The 21,059-nt window shown below is 39.9% G+C and overlaps 1 protein-coding gene across 1 annotated transcript in view; it reads left to right on the top strand.

Moving 5' to 3' along the window:
• Nucleotides 1-12,581: 12,581 nt before the first annotated feature.
• Nucleotides 12,582-21,059, top strand: part of LOC137973481 (tolloid-like protein 2) — a 22,110-nt gene continuing 13,632 nt past the window's right edge. Inside the window, exons 1-6 of the mRNA XM_068820309.1 lie at nucleotides 12,582-12,678; nucleotides 14,174-14,513; nucleotides 16,460-16,531; nucleotides 16,840-16,996; nucleotides 18,651-18,823; nucleotides 20,994-21,038. Coding sequence (XP_068676410.1) covers nucleotides 12,664-12,678; nucleotides 14,174-14,513; nucleotides 16,460-16,531; nucleotides 16,840-16,996; nucleotides 18,651-18,823; nucleotides 20,994-21,038 — 802 coding nt within the window. The 5' untranslated portion in view covers nucleotides 12,582-12,663. The remainder of the gene's footprint in view (nucleotides 12,679-14,173; nucleotides 14,514-16,459; nucleotides 16,532-16,839; nucleotides 16,997-18,650; nucleotides 18,824-20,993; nucleotides 21,039-21,059) is intronic.

A 21,059-nucleotide genomic window follows, 5' to 3' on the forward strand; every position in this document is an offset into this window, starting at 1 on the left:
GCTCTTCCATCCCTGCTTCCCACCCTTATCAATTTTCCTTGAAACCTCGTGTTGGTAACCCGGAAGTAATTAGTCAGAGGCTCCTGCTCGGGATGAGACAGAAATAACTAGCGCAACGGAAGTTTACAAAAACTAGATTCTTGTGAACATTTGGCTGCGACCAAAGCATGGCTAGTTTATTGCCTCAGATGTTTTATTAGACTGGTTGATATACTAATTACTAAACGTACCTTCACAGCTAATTAGTCCCGTGTTTCCTCGAGGGTGCTTTAGAGCCTCGTCGGCTAAAAATAGTGTTAAGGAGGCTCCGTAGACTTTTAGGGCTGCGCGCAAGCTGGGCACTAGTATGACGCGTGAAGCCTGAATCGCGCGTGTTTCTCTGATTTTGTGACGTCAGCGTGAGCATTAACTGCTAATTTTATTACGTTCCCTTCGGTAAATTGTTTTGAAAATTGGCTCACTTCTAACAACATACAGTTCCCATCAAATACCCAAAATTTGTTAAAATCTGTCAGAGCTAATCGAATATATTTGGAAAAATTACAAATTACAGAATATTGCCTGAACGACCTTGACTTTTTACCACTTCAAAATTTCAGGCAATACCATTTCCATAAAGGCAGCTAAATACGAGATACAAAAACCCTCAACTTGGCGCGTCAACATTGTTTCGTTGCAAGTTTGGGTCGATGTTTCCCGTTTTTCACCTTGCATGATCATCTTGTCGCGCAACAAAAACATTTCTTGCCGGTTGATGTTTTTGTTTGTTGACGGTCAAGTTGATAAATATTAAGGAATTTAGGTCAAAAATAAGAAGATACATCTGCCTGTCATTAGATGTGATGTTGCTATGGTAACAGCCATAATCCAAAAATTGACACCAAAAAAATAAGCCTCATTATATCGGTACCCATACAGGTAAGTCTCTACAGAGAAAACTTTTAGAGAAATTAACTAGGTTTCCTTTTGTAACTCGTGCCCTGTAGTAAGGATATTCGCAAATACTATAGCGAGCCACCTTAAGACACCAAAAGAAACAAAAATATGTCAAGTCAAGGCTAAGAAGCGATTGCTATTATGTCGCATTAATAGACCTAATCGGATAACTCTATGTTGTACCCAATTTAAACCCTTTGGGAATAAAAGGTTTTGTTCCAGGTATTTCCATATCATTTAAATATTAATGCTACATTATCATGCAAATACAATACTCAAAGAATCTTAGTCCAGGGAGATTTGAATTGGGTACAACATTGAGTTAGCCGATTAGGTCTATAAGAGCAATTTTCATGTGATAACCGTATAAAACATTCAAATGTGCTATGACGACAATTTGATCCGTTAAATTAGATTTGAATAAATTTTTAATCGTAAGTGATTTTATACTAATTAAAATAAGCTATTTTTTAAAGGGCCTCAAGTGCCAGGCTAAAGTTTGTTTAATTGATGGATTAATTAATTGATTGATTGATTGATTGATTGATTGATTGATTGATTGATTGCGGTGAAAGCATTTGCACGCGGCTTTCGGTTGGTTTTGCAAACCCGCAAAGCAAAATCCTCATCCAAAAAGCCTCAACGGCGGACGACTGCATCGGATACACAAGATCCCATAATCTTACTGGGAACACTTAGAAGCGATATAGGTCTATAGTTGTTAGTGTCAGCTTCGTCATTTTTCTTGTACACCGGAATCAGGCGAGCTTTCTTCCAATCGGTGAAGGTTTCTCCGAGGTTTGCGCAAAATGAGAATACACTAGTCAAGGGTGAGACAATATCAGTCACAGAGGGCACTGAGCCAGTGCGATCGCTCTGCTGTGGAAAAAAGCAATTGGCTCGTCCAAGTCTGGTACCGATATTAGCAAAGAAATCGTTTATTAAGTTTGCCTTTTTTGTATCATTCACGCCAAGGCTTCCATCCTCCCTCTTTAATGGACCAATTCTATTTCTTCTGACTGGATTTGTCGCTTCCACAATTAAATTCCAGTAAGCAGTTGCAGACTTAGCTTCAGATAACTTCTCGTTGAAGTACTGTGCCTTAGCGATTCTTATCTGAGATGTAATCTCATTTCTTACTTTCGTGTAACCGCTCTTTTAAACAACTGAAACCTTAAATTCATCTTTCGTCTGATCTCATTGTTTATCCAAGGAGAAGATTGACTTCGGATCTTGCGAGCTTCATAGGTGCATGCAGTGTGCATGACGGTTGTATCGTAATGAAAGACAGGCGATCACAACTCCCTCTCCGGAAGCAGCGAAGAAAGCAGATCAAAAGCTTTCCCTAGTTCCCCTTGTTTTGCCCTTTCTTCGATCCTGGGGAATGCTTCGCTTTCGTATTTACTTGACTTCATCGGTGAATGAATCAAAGGCTAGCTCCGAGAAAAGCTCAACACATTTTGCTTTATTTTCAGGTTCGGTCAAAAATGTATGAAATGTGTACTGCGTGGGGAGTCAGTACAGAACAGAGAAAAGTGGGAGGGTTTGAATGTGCTCAATCATTTGACAACTTTCTCTTGTTCTGATTGTTTACCGAGAAATTTCAGGAGACCATTCGTAGAGTGATGTTCAGTCGCTGCCGATGTTTTGGGAATTTCTGAACCTACAATCCCGGCAAGTAATCACATCATTTAGAGGACAGCCCTGTCAGTGGGAAGTATTCGGAAATAAATCAAACGTCTTCATTATTTCGAACATCGGAGGACATAAGTAGAAACTATCAAACTACTACAAGCTACTAGAGGGTTTTTCGACGGCAAAAATGAAAAGCTCATAGAGGAGCCGACAACGAGAAGGCACGTGCACTTTGTGTGGTTAGAAACTACACTTACTTATGCACGAATAAGGAAAGGAAATTTTGAACTTGGCTGCATCCAATATGCAATAATATCCAATGTGGTTGGGAAAAAACACCACGAGGTTTCTGTGATTTGTAGATTTGGAAATCAAGTAATGTATACGTTTCCATTACGTTTTTCCCGTTTCCTTTCGTATTGCTTAAGATTTAGAATAGCATAGTTGATCGCAGGTCATAACTGAGTCGGACAGCACCTGCATTCAATTGCAGGTCAGTTTGTGATAAACACATAGACAACACACGGACAGGCAAATAATTAATTAATTAATTAATTAAACCGTGATGCTAATGAAGACAATAGCTGGTCTTGTCGCAGTTGCGCAGCACTATCTATGCAGTGGTACATCTAGGGGAGGGTCCGGCCAGTTTCAGCCAGTTTCAGTTTCAGCGCATTAGGTTAGTTCATTGGGCGCGGGAAAACGAGGTTTCCCCCCCCCCCCCCTCCCCCCATCACAAGCCCGACTGTAAACCGAACAGATACATAAACTCATAAAAGTTGTTCTCCTTTAGATTAAAGTTGAAGAAATAATTTTCTGGAAGAGTCCCTGTCTTTGTATTGCGGATATAAATTAAAGATTCACCACAGAAGCCAACCATTGCCCCCTGATTGCCTGGCGGATACCTCTTAAAAAGTTTTGCAAAGTTTGGGGTCCTATATTCTCACGAGTTTACAACAGATTCTAAGGAAACTTCACGTATTTGCCAAATTTGGCACGATAAGATCGAGCGGTGAGGCCTATATTATGTTTGAATTAACAATTCGGAAAGCGTGACATCAGTAAAATATCTATTTTAATAAGGAAGGCAACTCTGCGCAAGAATTTTGAACGCAGTTCGCAGTTTTTCTCCACGTTATTGAGATCAAATGGAATTGGTAGGTAGCTAGGAGAGTAGAGATAAGATCTACCGTGTCAAAAAACCTGTGTGGGAGAGGGAGGGAAGCGCAAACGCGAGCGCACGTGCATGGCCTCCCACCAATGTGGCCTGGGTTCGATTTCCAGACTCGGCATCATATGAAGGTTGAGTTTGTTGGTTCTCTACTCTGCACCGAGAGAATTTTCTCCGGTTTTATCTTCTCTTGGGGTGCAGGGATGGCGTAGTGGTGAGAGCACTCGCCTCCCACCAATGTGGACTGGGTTTGATTCCCAGACTCGACGTCATATGTGGGTCGAGTTTGTTAGTTCTCTTCTCTGCACCAAGAGGTTTTCCTCAGGGTACTCCGATTTTTCCTCTCCTCAAAAACCAACATTTGACTTGATTTGCGTTATTTGCTAATTTCAGTTTACAGTGTCCCCAATTAGAAAAAAAAATTAAAATCAAAAAAAATCCCTCAATATCCTTTCCTTTCCTTTCTGATCTCATGTATATACCTATCACGAGTCTCCAACTACATAATACACGCTCTTGTATTGGCCATCAGAAAGGACAAAAACAAGTAGAAACACGTTGGAATGAATGTGAAAAATATCGACATATCATCCACTTTCCTTTGTCTTTGTCCTCTAAACCTCTCTTTCAAGCTGAATTTTAATATATCGAAAGTGGCAAATTGAATATGGCACTATTCAGTCATTCGTATTCGTATCCGTAAATGAATATGGATGACTCCATAATTGGGTATTCGATATGTTAGAGAGTAATACGAAGTTGGGGACTCGTGGTGGGTCATGATATATATGGGATTTTTTCCGACCTCAGTGAGGCCCCAGAGAGCTCGATTGACGAGAAAATGACAAAAGGACGTCAAAGACCCACTGGATAAAGGATACAGCGTATTCTTGGGTTTCACTCACGTCATCAACAGGTATGTTTTTCAACGAAAACAAAAAGTTTGCAAAAGAATTCAGTTCAATTCCCGGAGGATTGGATCGGGACTCCAACATGGCCTCCGTTTCATTGTTTGGAGACTCCAACATAGCGGCCGTGACGTCAAGTGAAAACCAGGAATTGGCTATGCAAGGGACAAAGGTAATAGTCAGAGAGCTCTGAACTGACAGCCATAGGGGAATCTTTGTTTACATTTTTGGCCTCATTAGCAAATCAAGTCGGCCGCCAAGAATAAAGTACTGAATATTGAAAGAGCACTGCCTAGTGAGCTATCTCTGAAAAATTATATACCAGATTATCTCTGAGCAATGGTGCTTTGAAAATTCGAAAGTTTACAAGGAATGTATGGGATCATTAGCGCTCTTGCCATCCAAGAATTTATCAGTTTCCTATGGCTAATTGCTGAGCCATTATTAAGGCTAAAAGACTTATTTTATCTTTTAAAGTCAATTTGTAAATAGCATGCCTTCTGTGAGCAAACTCGTATGTTAATGACAAAAAATTTAAAAAATGACATCAGCAAAGATTCCCTTAAATCATTCGCATAGATTTTCACTTGACGTCACAGCGACCATGTTGGTGCACAGAACAATAGAGAAAAGGTCTTTTGGGAATTTGAATCTATTATAATGCAAAACATGAGCCATAATTCGCTGTTGTGTTGCGCACCATCACGGCCGTCTTATCACGTGATTGAAAACCAGCTGCACACACAATGAGAGATTGGGTCTGTGACGTCAGCTTTCCTCGTCCCAGCTCTCTAAAGAGACAAAACGTTAAATGAAACGAGAGCTTTTAACTCAAAATAAACAATCTTCTGCCCATAAAGAAGGTTGAGACTTTCGTCAGTCGAGTGATAGGCAAACACACATTCGAAATTGAAAGAAAGAACTAAACGAAATCTGATATCATACTAACTTTTTTCGAAAAAAAATATTCTATAGTGACCATCTCTCGGACACGGACCAATCAAAACCAAGCAACAAACAGAGAGGAATTCCATAGAACGTAGCTGCAATATTCGATGTAAGCGGAACTCTCTTTAAATAACGAGGCAAACCTAATAAAAGTTCCAACCGGACAAAACACTGCCTCTTTTGCATATGAAGACATGTCCCTATAGCGATAGCAAATTGATTGGCCATCGAAACAGTGACTTGGTAATAAAGGCGATGGTGAAGGAATATCATAAGATGTCTTTCTTCGATATTGACTCGGGGGTACTCAGAAAAAATCCGAGTGCTTCTATTCATGAGTCGAAGCTACGATCTTCCGATGACTAGTTCGGATGCTCAAGCACTGAGCTATAGGAGACACGTGGGAGCCAGGCCATGATCCATGGTTTTAATGGTGCCTCGAGGATACTCGGAAAGAATCGGAGTGCTCCTTTGCAGAAGTCGAACCTACAACTTTCCGATGACTAGTTCGGATGCTCATCACTGAGCTATAGGAGACTATAGGATCCAGGCCATAATCGATGATTTCGATGGTGTTTCGGGGATACTCGAGCTCGGAAAAAATCCGAGTGCTTCTTTTCATGAGCTGAGCCTACGACCTTCCGATTACTAGTTCTGATGTCAGTCTATCTCTGTTCTATATATAGGAGACTTGTGGCAGTTAAGCCATTAAATTAAATGTTATGTAATTTCATGCCCCCATGGAGCGATTTTCAATTGAGTGTCGAAAGTAATTAGCGAATTGCTTTGGTTTATGATTACTTCACTCAGTGATTGGTTCAAAGTTCTCGCGCCATTTTTTCAACCAATCAGAAGTGAAATCAAAGCCAATCGTGGCTCACGCGTGCACATTTTCCGGCGCTTTGTGTCGGCTAAGTGTAATTACTTCGAGTTTTCATTGGTTTACCGGATTGTCTCCGTCTTTTTTGATTGGTCAAAGTAATTACTTTGGTTTTGGTTTTACGACACTCATTTGAAAACCGCTTTAAAATGCCATAATCAGTTAAAACTAAATCCCAAAGTGCAATAACCACTTAAAACTGTTGAACAACATAAAAGAAATACAACAAAAGTAAAGGGAAGCATGGATGGACACAAATGGACAAGATTAAAATGGCTTGCATTTGGGTAATCCTGAAAAAAGTCGGCCCGACGTTTTTCGCCTCAATAAAGGCCGTTTTTGTTATTTATTTTCTTGTTTGTGATGTAACGACCGAAATCTCTTACGAAAAGGTGGGGTTAATTATCGGCTTAACAGCGAAGTTAAAAAACAAGCAAAGGAAGGTTGGAGCATGGAGGGAAAATTATCTTGTAGTGTGCCGGAAAACGGTGTCAGGATGTTGACACGATGCGGACAAAGGCGAGAAGGAACGCACGATAAACTGGACTTGCCTGACCTTGTAGCTCAGTCAGTAGAGCAGCGGTGATCTAACCCGAAGGTCGTGGGTTCAATTCTCACCCTGGTTAGAGATTTTTCCTGTCCTTGTGTGGGCCCATTTCCATAAGTAGGGCTAACGCTCACATGGTTCATATGGGGTAGAAAACTAGCACTTCACATTACACTCTAATCAGTTAATTCTGTTGGACTTGCCTTTAGCCTTGTTTTTTTCCGAACTATTCCTTTTTCATTGGCTGGTTGTCAAACAATGCCCACGCTCCATACTCTAGCGGAGAAAGTTAATATGGCATATAATCAGCTATGACAGGCCTCGAGATAAAATGACATTAAGATTATGTCATAATGTTTGTTTTTACGTAACCTGGCCTATGACTGAAAGTGAGGGTGAATTTGTTTTGTTTACATCTCAAACCTCGCTTCTCGTGCTGAAGTTGGTCCAGGGTATGAATCAAAACGAGGTCAACTCCAGCATTTCAACATTAGGGAGCTTACGAAACGACGACGCCGACTGCATCGACGACGCTGCAAAACAATAGGTTTAGTGAGCAAAAACAACGCTTCTGCTCGCTCTGAACGTGCGTTTTACATTTTGGTACATTTCTTTGGCGTCATCTCCTAAATGACGACGTGAAATGACCAAATTCAAGGTTTTGTCGAGGACGTTAGCACATGACGATGAATTTTCAGTTCTCTCTTTGCGTTTCCAGCCCACTCATAGCAGTTTAATTCCTCGATAGTTACTACACGTGAAATAGTTTCGTAGTGATATGAATAACGCGAATTTGTGCTTTTAAATGAAGTCCTTGTAGCCGTCGTCGTCCTCGTTTCGTAAGCTCCCTATTAAGGAGTTGAAAACGGCGACCGCTACGGCAACGACAACGCCGTAAAGCAGTAATATTATTGGTTAAAGGTGATGTTACACGAGCCGATTTTTAACGCCGATTTTTTATCCATGTTACACGAGACAGCTTTTAACGCAACTTTGTTGCGGCAACGGTATGTTACACGAGACGATTTTTAACGCAACATTGCTCGCAACACTTGAACCCAGGCTCCTGCTTGACAAATATGGCGGACAATGAGTTAAGAAGACGGCGGCTAAAAATCATTCAGGTTCTGTTGTTAGTGGACGATTTGGAAGATGAAAAAGGAAGAAATCGGGAACGAATTATTTGGACGAGAAGTTGGATTAGACGGACGGAGGAAAGAGGGGTATATCATCAGTTAATAAGAGAATTAGCTCTTGAAGATGAACCCGCTTTCGCACGGTATTTTCGGATGGACAAAAACAAGTTTGATGATCTGGTTTTATCGCTGCCAGTTTTTAATCTTTGGCGTCTTTCTTCGGTAACTTTAGGGACGTATCCCACAACACAGGTTTCTTCTCATAGAACTGTACGAGTTTTCGCCTTCCGGCATCATCTAATCGAGCCTCAGGTATAGTTATTTCTACCGGTCCTTCATCTTCAGCAAGCTCCGCCATCTTGTTTGTTTACTTCACGTCGACGTGACCTATTTTCGGTTCTCCGCGGTGCATTCTGGGACGATGTTGCCTTAAAAGTCGCGGCGGGGGTGTTACACCAACACCAACAAAATTCGGGCAACAATGTTGCAGGTTTTTGAATCGCTTTCAAAAACATGCAAAATGTTGCCGCAACAAAATGTTGCGTTAAAAATCGCCCTGTGCACCCTGTTACACGAGGCAACTTTTAACGCAACAATGTGATCAATTTTAAGGTTTTGACGACAACGTGGGCATACCACAGTGAATCTTTCATTCTCTCTCTTTACTTCAAATCCGTCCGTCCCAACCCATTTACAGCCGGGATACTTCACCCAAAAATAGTAGTGAAATACTTAAAATAGCTCAAACTTATATTATGAGGTGAACGTTTTCGTCACCGTAGCTGCGTGGTTTCACAGGGAGCGATCCATTTGGGCAAAAATTCTGGAATTCTCAGTCTAGAATAAAATGAAACAGTCTTTTCCGCAACGTTCATTTCGAAAATTTTGGTCAACCTCTCGAAGTTGTCCATTTTTTCCGAAATTCCGGAATTACCGGGAATTTTATGTTCCATATAAAGGCTGGAAATTTCGGAAATTCAAACCGAGATTTTTGTTCAAATGGATCGCGTCCTTGAACTCCCTACTGTTGGGAATGGTCATGCGCACTAACCGGTCTTAGCATGAAAAAAAAAGGCCGATCTTTTGTGTTTGTCATTAGACGAGCAGGAGGCTTTCGTTATGCTTACGTTTTGTTTTCACGCGACACATGCGAACGCGAGCAAAACATTTTTCAATTGGTTTGTCTTGATGTTAAAATATTACTTGAAGTGTGAAGATTACTTGCATCATAATAAACTACATAAATCAGTACCTACGTTCGCTAACGCTGGCGTCCTTGGTGAAATATAGCCTACTGCATGTCTTCTACTTTACAGACGCCTTGACTTCGAAAAAAGACAAAACACAATGATTTTATTTGGTTTCGCTAAACCGTTATTTATTTACGAAAGTGGTTTGAGAAAATGTTACCTACCTCGACAAATTCGTCTTTCTGGCCAAGGATCATTAAGCAAGGCAAGGCCATGCCGACATCGGGGTTTACCTCGGTGTAAAAACCTGTGAAACTTTGTCTTTGTTTTGTTAGCTCGTGGTGGGGTTAGGTTACTGTTTGATGTTTCTTTGCTCTTTTGTTTTCCTTTGTGTTACGTGATCTGTGAGTTTCACAGGTCTTTACACCGAGGATGAGCCCGATATTTGGCAGAAGGCAAATTTCAGCCTGTCGTTTGTTTGTCTTATTATTATTATTATTACTATTATTATTATTATTATTGTTATTATTATTATTATTATTATTATTATTATTATTATTATTATTATTATTATTATTATTATTATTATTATTATTATTATTGGAGCTCTTGTCATAAATTGTTCTCTGCATCAAGTCGATCACCTCAGAGAAAAAGCACCTTTTGCCGTATATTATCGGTACCAAGCAGCGCTGATTTCAGCAACGTCGGGACATGCACTTTAATCCCGAGACTTTCAAGTTGGCGATGCAAATGCTTAGGAATGGAGCCAAGGACACCAATTATCACAGTACAAGAACCACTTCTATCTACGTGTTCCATAATCTAGCAATCTCTACTCTCAGTTCGGAATGGATATTGATCTTCTCAAATTCTTTCTTTGTGCTATTTTGGTCTCCTGGTATGGCTACACATCAACAACAGTTATATCGGGTCTGCGATGTTCAAATGATCCGGTCAGTTTGAATGTTATAATCCCATAACATTTTCGCCCCCTCGTTCTCTACCTAGTTGCTATCTACATCAAGCCCATACTTCCTGCTGGGACGCCAGTGAAGATGAGAGCATACTTTACCGTGACGCCCCTAAATAATCATTTTGTGCTCACACCTTGCAGCCGCTTGCGATGTGTTAACAACCCGAATGCAGAGTCTTATAAAGTAGGGGGGGGGGGGGGAGGGTGGGGGGTTATAAAGGCCTCACCGCAAAACAATTAAATCTATCACCAGCATGAGAATGAGAAGAAGAGAATATACGCCAGCAGGGTTCTAGAAGTCGAACAAAGCTCCTTTACTCCAGTGGTATTTACTACCACCGGAGGAATGGCAGATAAATGCAAGAGGTATCACAGTAGACTGGCTGAACTTTTTTCAACCAAGAAGAAAGAGGATTACAGTAATACGATGTCATGCATACGCGTCAAAGTCTCATTCGCCCTCGTGAGGCCTTCGCGGGACGGGAAGGGCTCCGCTGAACATTACAGATAACGACTTTGAAATCGATAAGGAACTAGCGAGATTTTAGTTCTTTAGTATTGTTACTATTATTGTTCTTATTCTTTTATTCCGGTTTTCCGCTAATTTAAGGAACCATGAATTAACAATTTTAAAACAAACTTAACATGAAAACAAGATGTTCGATTATATGAACTGTTACTTTTAAAATTTTTGACATTCTTTTTAACGAGCTATTTTCTGTAAATAGTACTTCTTTGTAAATTTAATTTTGAGTGATAAATTCATTAATGTGAATAAAAATTATTATTGTAAAAAAATTATTATTGTTAAAAATATTATTATTGTTATTATTATTATTATTATTATTATTATTATTATTATTATTATTATTACTTTTAAAAGTAAAAAATTAAGGTTTGGCAGTATTTTAAGGAGTAAAATTGGTTGAAATATAATTATAAATCGCCGTAGTTTAATTGTGGTCCATGGATAAAATGTCAGACTCAGAAACCGAGTAACCATCGAATGGATAACTTCAATTTTAAATGGTTTTCTAAAATAGCCCAAGTAAAAATAAAAATAGCCAAAATAACCCAACTGACCGTCATTTTAAGTGACAAATGTCGGTCTATCGACAGCTGACAAAACTGATCTCATCTTCAAAAAACTCCACGCACTAAACTCCTCAATTAATTTGAGGTTTTATTTATTATTTCCCTATTCATTGTTTACTCACGTTCTCTATAGCAAACATTAAAGTTCTTTTTAGTTGATTGCGTGGACACTGAAGTGGTTGGCAATGAACACAACTGATTAAATGTGGCCATTTGTAGTAAATATTTAGCAACTATTCACCGAAGTGGAGGAGGCTATAAGTGGATATTTACCGAACCAAAAATATCCACCACTATAGCCACAGACACTGACGTAAATAGTAGCTAAAGTATATGCTAAAACAGTGAGATAATACAGCACAAAAAAATGATTGTTACTCATTTATTCCTGCCACTATTACAATTTTTTTGGCACGCAATTCCCGCGCAAGTTGCTTTGGGGTGAATAGCAAAGGATATTCGTAGTTTGGGTAGCCAACCAGAGCGTCGGCCCCTTCAACGCTATCCGGCACTGTTTAAGTACATGCTAAATACATATATACCGGGTATATATTTAGGCTCAAACGCGTCCCCTCCCAGGCCCAACTCCCACGCCACCAGCCTTTCGCAAGCTTATGATCTTTGACAAGAGTTATGGCACAAATTTGTTCCAATAACCTTAAACATGACGCCTAGAAAACAACGCCCAAAGCTCAGAATTTTACTAGAGCTTGATTGATTAACCCAAACAGAAAGTTTTAATACCGCGGACTATTATAAGCAAAAAGCGATTTTTCCAATAAGTAGATAACTAGATAGATTTGTTAAAACAATCAAGCTAGGTTAGTTCAACAATTAGTTCACCTGGGATAAAATGAGCTTATGAAAAGGAAAAAAAAAACTAATTACCCACCTTGTTGACTCTTTCGGAGGTTCCATTTCTGTTGATATCTAAATCATTTTCTAGGGAAAAAAGAGAGTTTTAGATACGACTTTCGATCTATCTTTAAGTGAGACTTCCGAACGATGTCTTGGTCAGGAAAAAACTTGGCTTTAAAACAATTTTTTAAGATCGAAAGCTATTTGTCTCGAATCGAATTCTTTGTTCACACAACGTTAATCAGCTGCGTTTGACATTTCAAGTGGAGTATAAATTGTTTTGTTCATTATTAAATTGCCCATTCCCATAAGGGCTTACACTACAGGCAAATCTGATCAGACCGATCGAACAAAACAGCTTTTTTCAATCAGCAATAGAGAAGATGCACCTTATCCTGGTGAGTATAGGTTGTAGTCACTCTATTTTCTTATTGCAATAGTTAACGTCTTTCTGTCTTTCTGTTAACTAAAACCTAAATTGATGTCTATCTTACTCAAGTTGTTTTCTGTCGAAAACCGGAAAAAATGAAAATTGAATTTTCCGCCGTGGGAGTTGTAAAAAACATTTTCTTTTGAAACACCACATAACTTTGGTTTCTAACCGGTGGGCTGCAAGCCATTGAAGCTTACAAAACTGCAAAAGAATCCATGTGTGTGGTCTGCCTTTCGTTTCCTTCTCCTTGCGCTCCTTGGTATGATAAAAGATGCAAATACTCTTCTTTCACGCGAGTTCCACTGATAAAAGTAGTTTACGGACAATCCACTTTCAAACTTATCATATGATCATGACCGCACCATTTAAAACCTCAAATGGCAGGAAGCGACCTGCTGGCTATCTGTCTTTTTGAGGGGCCTTATTATATCTACTAAGACCGCGCGCTGTGATTGGCAAACTTAGCCGGCCATATTCTACACTACTGCCCGCCGTACGGCTTTCATAACGACTCAGTAATTAGCCTTAAAAAACTGATAAATTTTAGGGTAGCAAGAGCCCTAAGGATATCATACATTCCGAGTTGTAAAATTTCCAATTTTCAAAGCATCATTGCTCAGGGAGTATCTGATATATCGGGTTCAGATTTCAGTTCAGAGATAGCTCATTATGCAATGCCCTTTTAATATTCAATACTTTATTATCGGCTGACTGATTAGAAAACGATAGCCCAATAGAGAGATTCCCTAATAGACCGTTGCCAGGACCGTGAGTTAAATGAACAAGTTATTTGTTTCTTCTCTCTTGATTCCTTTATTTCTGTGTTGAACTATCGGCGTTTACATTGCATTGATATTCGTTTTTTAGCTTAGTCGAATTCTAGCCGCTAGTCCTTAGGTAGTTCTCTTTTCTTATTGATTGTACCTTTAAATTCTTTCCTTTCAATGGATAGTTTACTAGTCAAATGAAATAATAGAATGCTATAAAGACACCACATAGGTCACTTTCGTGTTCGCACGGTTAGACTGGATCTAGCATGCAATGGAGGCTAATGCGGGGGAATAATTTGCATGTGAAAAGAATCCCCCGCATTAGCCTCAATTTCATGCCCGATCCAACCTAGAATACGAAACCGGCCTATTCACCTCTTGTCGAGATGATAGCGACAAGTTTTAGCTAGAAAGCCTATCGGAGAAAAATAATCAGGCCGGCCTGGTATGTTAGCTACGCCTTGCTGATGAGGCCCAGCTGTCCATGGCTGCTAATTGACCGGGTGAAATGGTTGTGCGCATGCGTGATGTGTTGGCCACATTGGGTTGGTGTTTGTGTCACTTTTCGTTGTACTAACTTCACACACTGCGCACCAAACAGCAGGTTGTTGCCGTTGTTGTTTTGGAAAAGGGATCTCACATTTCATGCGTTTTTTTCAGTTATTTATCCTTTTTTTACTTGTGTTGCAGGCATTATGTTTGATAAGCTGTTTTGGCGGGAAACTTCCAACAGCTTTCAGCCTGCGTTGTTATGCCTGTTTCGATTATCTAGGCTCCACCCAACCATGTAATAACCCATCAATACAGCAGTGTGACAGTGGGCAAGATTCTTGTCGTTCCTTCGTCACAACTGCAGAAATGTATGGAATGCAGCACACAACAACTATGAAAAACTGCTCTATATCCCTTTTCGAGTGTAACTCAGGCACGATTTGCAACTATGTCAACCAAAGCATTACCTCGGATATTCATGGCACATTACTGGCATGTTCAGTAAACTGTTGCTATGGTGATCTGTGTAATGGACAAGGTAAGCAGTTGACATTGAATCGTTAAGTTTTTCCTTGGGTATCATCAACTTGCAAACAATATGCACCATTGCAACGCGTTACCAAGCCCACCGCCGTTTCTCTTTTAAGTAGGAAAATTGCATGATGGTGAAATTAACTACCAAGATCAGAACGCTTTGAGTGGCTTCTGTCTTTCGGCAAATTTTTCTAAATGTCGTTTTACTCGCAGGAGAGTAGATAAATCTGAATAAGGGGCTCTTTACATCAGGTAGGGTGCCCCTAGGTTACCCTAGGTGAGAGCTTCGTTCTCTTTTGTATTATGCCGTTCGTTATGCGAGATAGGGTGCCCCTAGGGGCTACGGTTTCCCTATGTTGAAGGTAGGGAAAACCTACGTGGCAAGGACATTGTTAAGTTTTGCTTACAAACCGAAATGTAAATGCAAAAGGTCGGGTTGGCCCTAGGGGCTATGGCTATTTTTGCGTTTTGTTCTAACCGTTGACCGTGAATGAAGGCCCCAAATCCGTACGATTTAAAAGAGTCATCTGAGATAAGCATGACTTCGAACTCCAAACGTTGTCCTCGTGTTACAGTGTTAAAAATGTCGACGGGCCTGCGCGACTCCTGTTGTGCGCAAATGTTCATGTGCTTTCAGGGGTCATGCAGACAATGTTTTATACAAGGGCCAGCTGAACAAAGTACAAGTGCGGATCTTGGAAGATCGATCTGACCAGTAGACTAAGAACAAAATAATAATGGAAGACTGGTTGCACGGCTGTGAGGATATATTTCTGTTTATCCAATATTTCGTCAGGCACGGCCTGGCTTCTGCAGGGAGTTAAAGGATTTGCCGTTACAATTTTTTGAAATTCAAATATAAGCCATAAGAAAACTAAGGCATAAGATTACAGATGTATATTTAACTATTATCCTGCGAAATCGCGCGCTATATCGCGGTATATCGCACCACTTTCACCGACACTGAGGTGAATAATTGTTTTAGTATGTACCACACAGGTTGAATAAAAAACGAACCAAAAAAAACTTATTTTTGTAAAATACAGTGGAGAATTTCAAATCTAGCGCGCCGGCTACTCGGAGGTGAATAGTACTTGGATAATCACCTCCGAGTTAGCCAATCAGCGCACGCGGACAGCACTGTTCACCTGTGCGGTAAATACTAAATATAGATATTTATTATATAGATATTGATGAAATACCAGGATTTCTCCTTTTACTAAAAAATCATATCTTCACCGCGCGCAGTGAACATATCATTTTTATCTTTCACATGTGAGGATATAGGCGTTGTCATGGTAACCAACACGATTAGCCAATAAAACGCGAGCTTTCTCTTCATTGTAAGATACTTTTGTGCTTCATTATAGTTCTTCTCTACTACATTAACATTTTTATTGCAAAATTTGACATTATCATGATTTGTTTTTCATAACTTTCATATCTTGTTTCATGTTACACAACATGCATGTTTTAGCGGTTGGTGACCACTTTTTCATCATTTCGAAACTGAATAAAAGAGGTTGTTTTAAAGCTAGAAATTTCATCAATATCTATATAATAATCAATATCTATATAATAATTGGGGATAATTGGGGATACGAATTTTATCTTCTCGTGCTGAAAGTATCTCTCACTCGTTCGCTTCGCTCACTCGTGAGAGATACTTGCAGCTCTCGAAGATAAAATTGGTTTCCCCGCGCGGCCATGTAATATCCTCTATATATACAGGGTTACAGATAAACATTATTTGTGTTGTTTGCCTGTTGTTAATGTCTCCGATAAGATGTTTGTAGGGTGTGGGAAGTTGTGGACATCGGTTTACTGGTTTCTGTTCTAAGCTAGTAAACCAGAATGACGATGTTGATGATGACGATGACGACGACGATGATGACGATGAAGACAGTACATTAGTCACTAATTGTCATTATTTCGAACTCTCCTTGACAGGAAACTCAACAATGCCTCCATGGACAAACACATCGGCATATCCTCCAATGCTCACGACTCCTCATCCATCAGGTAAAAGACTCTAGAACTTAAAATATTTACCCCTTGTTTCAGATTATTTCTTCTGTGTCTGTCCTCTACATCGGGTATGGGTCATCAGACTTGTTTTGCTCGTATTGAACTCCAGCCTATCGCGCATGCTGTCATAGTGAATATCTCTATGATGGAGATTCTCCAAACCTCTAATTGGAAGGTCGTTAGCCGCAAAAAATGCCCTTCTCTCCCAGGGGTAAAGTTTCGATGGCTGTTTATGTTATCGTGCTTAATTTAATCATAGCTATTTCCACGACTTCTGTCTTTCATTTTCTCTTTCTATCAAGCTTGTACACAAGTTGTCAACAATGTCCTGGAAAGTCCTGGATATCCCAGCAAGTACCCAAGCAACAAGAACTGTGTGGCCAATGTTTCCATCCCTTTTGGTGCGGCTTTGAACATTACATTTGAGCACTTCGACCTGGAGTTTAGTTACACCTGCAGGTAATCGCTAAGGTTTCCTTTTACCGATTACGGTTCAAAAGCAATTTCGCTGTTTTGCATTGCGAATAAAAGATCTCGCGCTACGTCAGCTTATTTTCTCAACCAATCGGTGAGCGGCTAGGAAAAATAAATAAAAAGCTGCAAACGAAATATTGTTGATTCTCGGTTAAGATTTGTGTGAATTTGAAATAATCTTTGAGAGGTTCAAGATATCTTTTTATTCCGGTCCTTGGAATATTTTCTTTGTATCAAAGAAGAATAAGATAATTTTCCGTCCTTTGCAGGACAGAATATAACTATTCAGGAGACATGTAAACAGCAGCTGCTCTGAATCGTATGTTCTATGTTGCATAGACAGGGACATCGACTTGGAATGCACCCGTAGAGCCATAGGCTTTATACCTGCAAATCATAATTGCTTGCAATTTTCCAAAAGCCCTATCACCTGGAAAAACTTCTGTGTGTGAATTCCGGAAGAAAATCACAATTTTTTAGCTTACATTGAGGACCACTGTTTCAGTAAATTTATATGTAGTAGAGTATACTTTTAACTTGGAATCTTTTTTAACATATGAATAAAGAGGGTAGTTTCTAAAGAAACTATGGTGCTGCGTCGGTGGGAAAGTAGTATACAAAAATTTGGTGTTGTCAACGGAGTTGATAATGTAAATTGGCCGCCGTACAGAGATTCTAAAAGCTGACGTTTCGAGCGTTAGCCCTTCGTCAGAGCGGAGCAGAGTGGATTCGCTCTGAGAAGGGCTAACGCTCGAAACGTCAGCTTTTAGAATCTCTGTACGGTGGCCGATTTACATTATCAACTCCGTTCATAAAACCAAACTGTTTTAACATACTTTGGTCCATCCATCCATCCACAGACACGCTCTTCCATCCTTCTGTGAATCGTCTCTCTACCCACCCATTTATCATCCGTATATCACTCTTTAGTATATACAAAACAGCAGATAGCGATGAAGGAGCGCTATGATTGGCTACTCAAACTCACCTCCGAGCAACTTGCGCGGGATTTGAGCGCGAAAATATTTTAATCGTTACAGGAGCCAATGAATTAAAATCACCTTTTTGTGCTAAATTATCCTTCGGTTATGTATATCCTAAAACAACTGTTTACCTCAGTGTGGGTGCCTGGTGGTGGATATTAATCATCCAGCATAAAATGCTTCATTGGATTCTCACATACCAGGCAAAATTACTCATACTGATTGGTTGAGACAGAGATCACAATTTTTTTCATCATGCGCGAACTCTTGGTAATCCATTTCGCGTGGCTGCTTGATCATGATTGGTTAAAAGTAGCTGAGCAGCAATTTCGTGAATGTGATAAACAAGTAATCGCATGTTTCCTAGAGGGTAACTTAAAAGAACTCATTTTACTTTTTTTTTCGACAATCCGTTTTGGGGGGTTCTTTACATAAAAACAATGGATATCCTGTTCACTGATGCATGATACAGACTCAAGAGTAACCAAAACGGACTGCACTATGGGATTGTGACAGTGGTGAATAGCAATTTACGCACGGAAAAGGGTTCATGCGAATATTTATTTCTTACGGCATTTTCCATCTTATCTCATCTAATCTTGTGTGTTAGACTTATTGAAGCCACAAAACTGAAAATAAAACGTTTCTTGTTTCAGTTTTGATTATCTGAAGATTACGAACGACAATGGTGGCTTCTATCACAGATATTGCGGCAATCTTACGGGACAAAGTGTCATTGTCACTGGTCAATATGCCAATCTCACTTTTCGTTCAGACTTTACTGTCGAGAAAACAGGATTCCGCTTACTAATTTTTCCTGTTTACGGCGGTAAGTACAGCAAGGATTAAAGGGAACCATATTATTCCTTGAAGTATTTGTTTCTCAAATGAATGGCGAGAGATAGTGGAGTCAGTATTATAGAGACATATACTTTGAACTATCTCAACTAAGGACGTAGAGGAATAGTGTTGTTTTGGTAATCTACGACAGTTCATCATTTTACCGTTTTTAAGCAGATTGCAACAGATTGCCATCATTAGGTAGTTTGAAAACATATTTCAACCAATGCCTCTCTTCAAACGTTGCGGAAGTACGAGTCGCAGAAGCCTACGCTAAATTGATCTTCCATTTTTGTGCGAGATGCCATGTTGAATGAAGTTGAATTATCATTTTTCGTCCTACAATGTTGACTAACTCGCAATAAATATCGGCCAAAATTCAAGAGATTAAGCACCACTCTTTCGGATGAGAAGTGGCAAACTCCAGAGTGAAATTAACTGTTTACCCAAACTTGAAATCCTTTTGCTCTCAGCTTTTACTTGCTTGTCGGACTCTGCTATCCAGCAAGTGTTAAGAAGAGAGGCGAAAGCTAGAATTGCAACACTAAAAGTAAATTGCCTAAACATTTACAATCATGGTATAATAATATGTAGTAGATACAAAGGGTTGGATCATTTTATGTCAAAATAACATGCATAAACCAATTTTTCAACGTCTATACACAGTAACTATAACGCTTGTTTAATGTCTCATAACGTTACAACGCCTTGAAGCCGAAACCCGAACCGACGATCTTCCAAATCACTATTTAGAAACAGTAGTGTAGCGCTTCTAGTAACCTGTTATTGTTTGGTATTGTAAGCAGTTTCTTTTGAGCGTTTTTAACTCACGCGACCAGTAGCCATATTGGATTACTGAAACAAAAGAAAGAATTTGCATTAAAAAAAAAAAAAAGAGTTCAATTCCCGGAGGATTAGTTTGGTACACTATCATGGCCGCCATTCCTTTGTGGTAAAGACTTGTTTCCATATCTCAAAGTGCCCTTGGACGTGAGGTGCTGGGAATGAAATTTTGACACTGACCGATTCCAGTGATTTAATTTCATTCCCAGGCACCTCACGTCCAAGGGCACTTTGAGATATGGACACAAGTCTTTACCCTCCGCCATGGCCGCCGTGACGTCATGTGAAAATGCTCTATTGTTTTTAAAGTCTAAGTCATTGTTTCCATTGTTTAGTTTTCTGTTTTTGGCTTGGGTAGCGAGCCAATCAAATTATGGTATCTCCTAATGTTACAACTCCTTGAAGCCGAATCTTGAACCCACGATCTTCGAAATCCCTATTTAGAAATGGCGCATTTTAAGCCCCGTGAAAATGGACGCAGCATTGTTGGGTGTTACATCTTGTGTCCATTTGCACACCCTGTTGCATGTTGTTGCGTGTGGCTAGGTGTTGTTGCACAAAGCTTTAAACTGGTCAAACTTTTGGGTCAAACTCCCAACAGTTCTTTTGTTCCGTGATCTCCGAAGCGTAGCGCACCAAAATTGTTGCACGAAGTTTTAAACTGTCAAACTTTTGGGTCAAACTTCCAACAGTTCTTTTGTTCCGTGATCTCCGAAGCGTAGCGCACCAATATTGTTGCACGAAGTTTTAAACTGGTCAAACCTTTGCGCCAACGACTCCCAACATTCCTTTTGTTCCGTGATCGCCAAACCGTAGCGCAACAATGATTGCCTTCACACTTGAGAGAAACAGAGTTTAACACTAGTGTTCACACCACTCTAGTGCCATCTCTTTGCTGTTTTGAATCCCTAGGGAAACTCTGAACAATAGAACTTGATTAATCACTAGTGTTAACTCCCTAATGCAACCGCAACCAATGTAGGATCCGTTTGCACAGCTCTTTCAACATTGTTGGGGCCACGCACGCGCATTACACGTGATTTCCATGGAGATAGCAACACATTTACATGTTAAAAACAAGATGGTAGCCAAATTTTGTAAGTTTACAGCCGTATGAGTCGTATCCTTCCCATAATACACTGCACGTCCTTACATTGTTAGCAGTTGTAGTGTCCGTTTCCACACAACTGCTAACATCATCCAACATCTGCAGAACCAACAACTCTCAACAATGCTGGAGTTGCTGCGTTCGTTTACACAGGGATTTAGGGTCCAGTTATCATTTAGTGACTTGAATGTCTTTCTTTTCAAAACAGTCTTGACAACACATCGGCCAACGCCCACCACTCAGAGTGCATCAGGTAATTTTTTTTTTAAATGGA

Source organism: Montipora foliosa, chromosome 10 (assembly GCF_036669935.1).
Source record: "Montipora foliosa isolate CH-2021 chromosome 10, ASM3666993v2, whole genome shotgun sequence".
NCBI classification, from domain to species: domain Eukaryota; kingdom Metazoa; phylum Cnidaria; class Anthozoa; order Scleractinia; family Acroporidae; genus Montipora; species Montipora foliosa.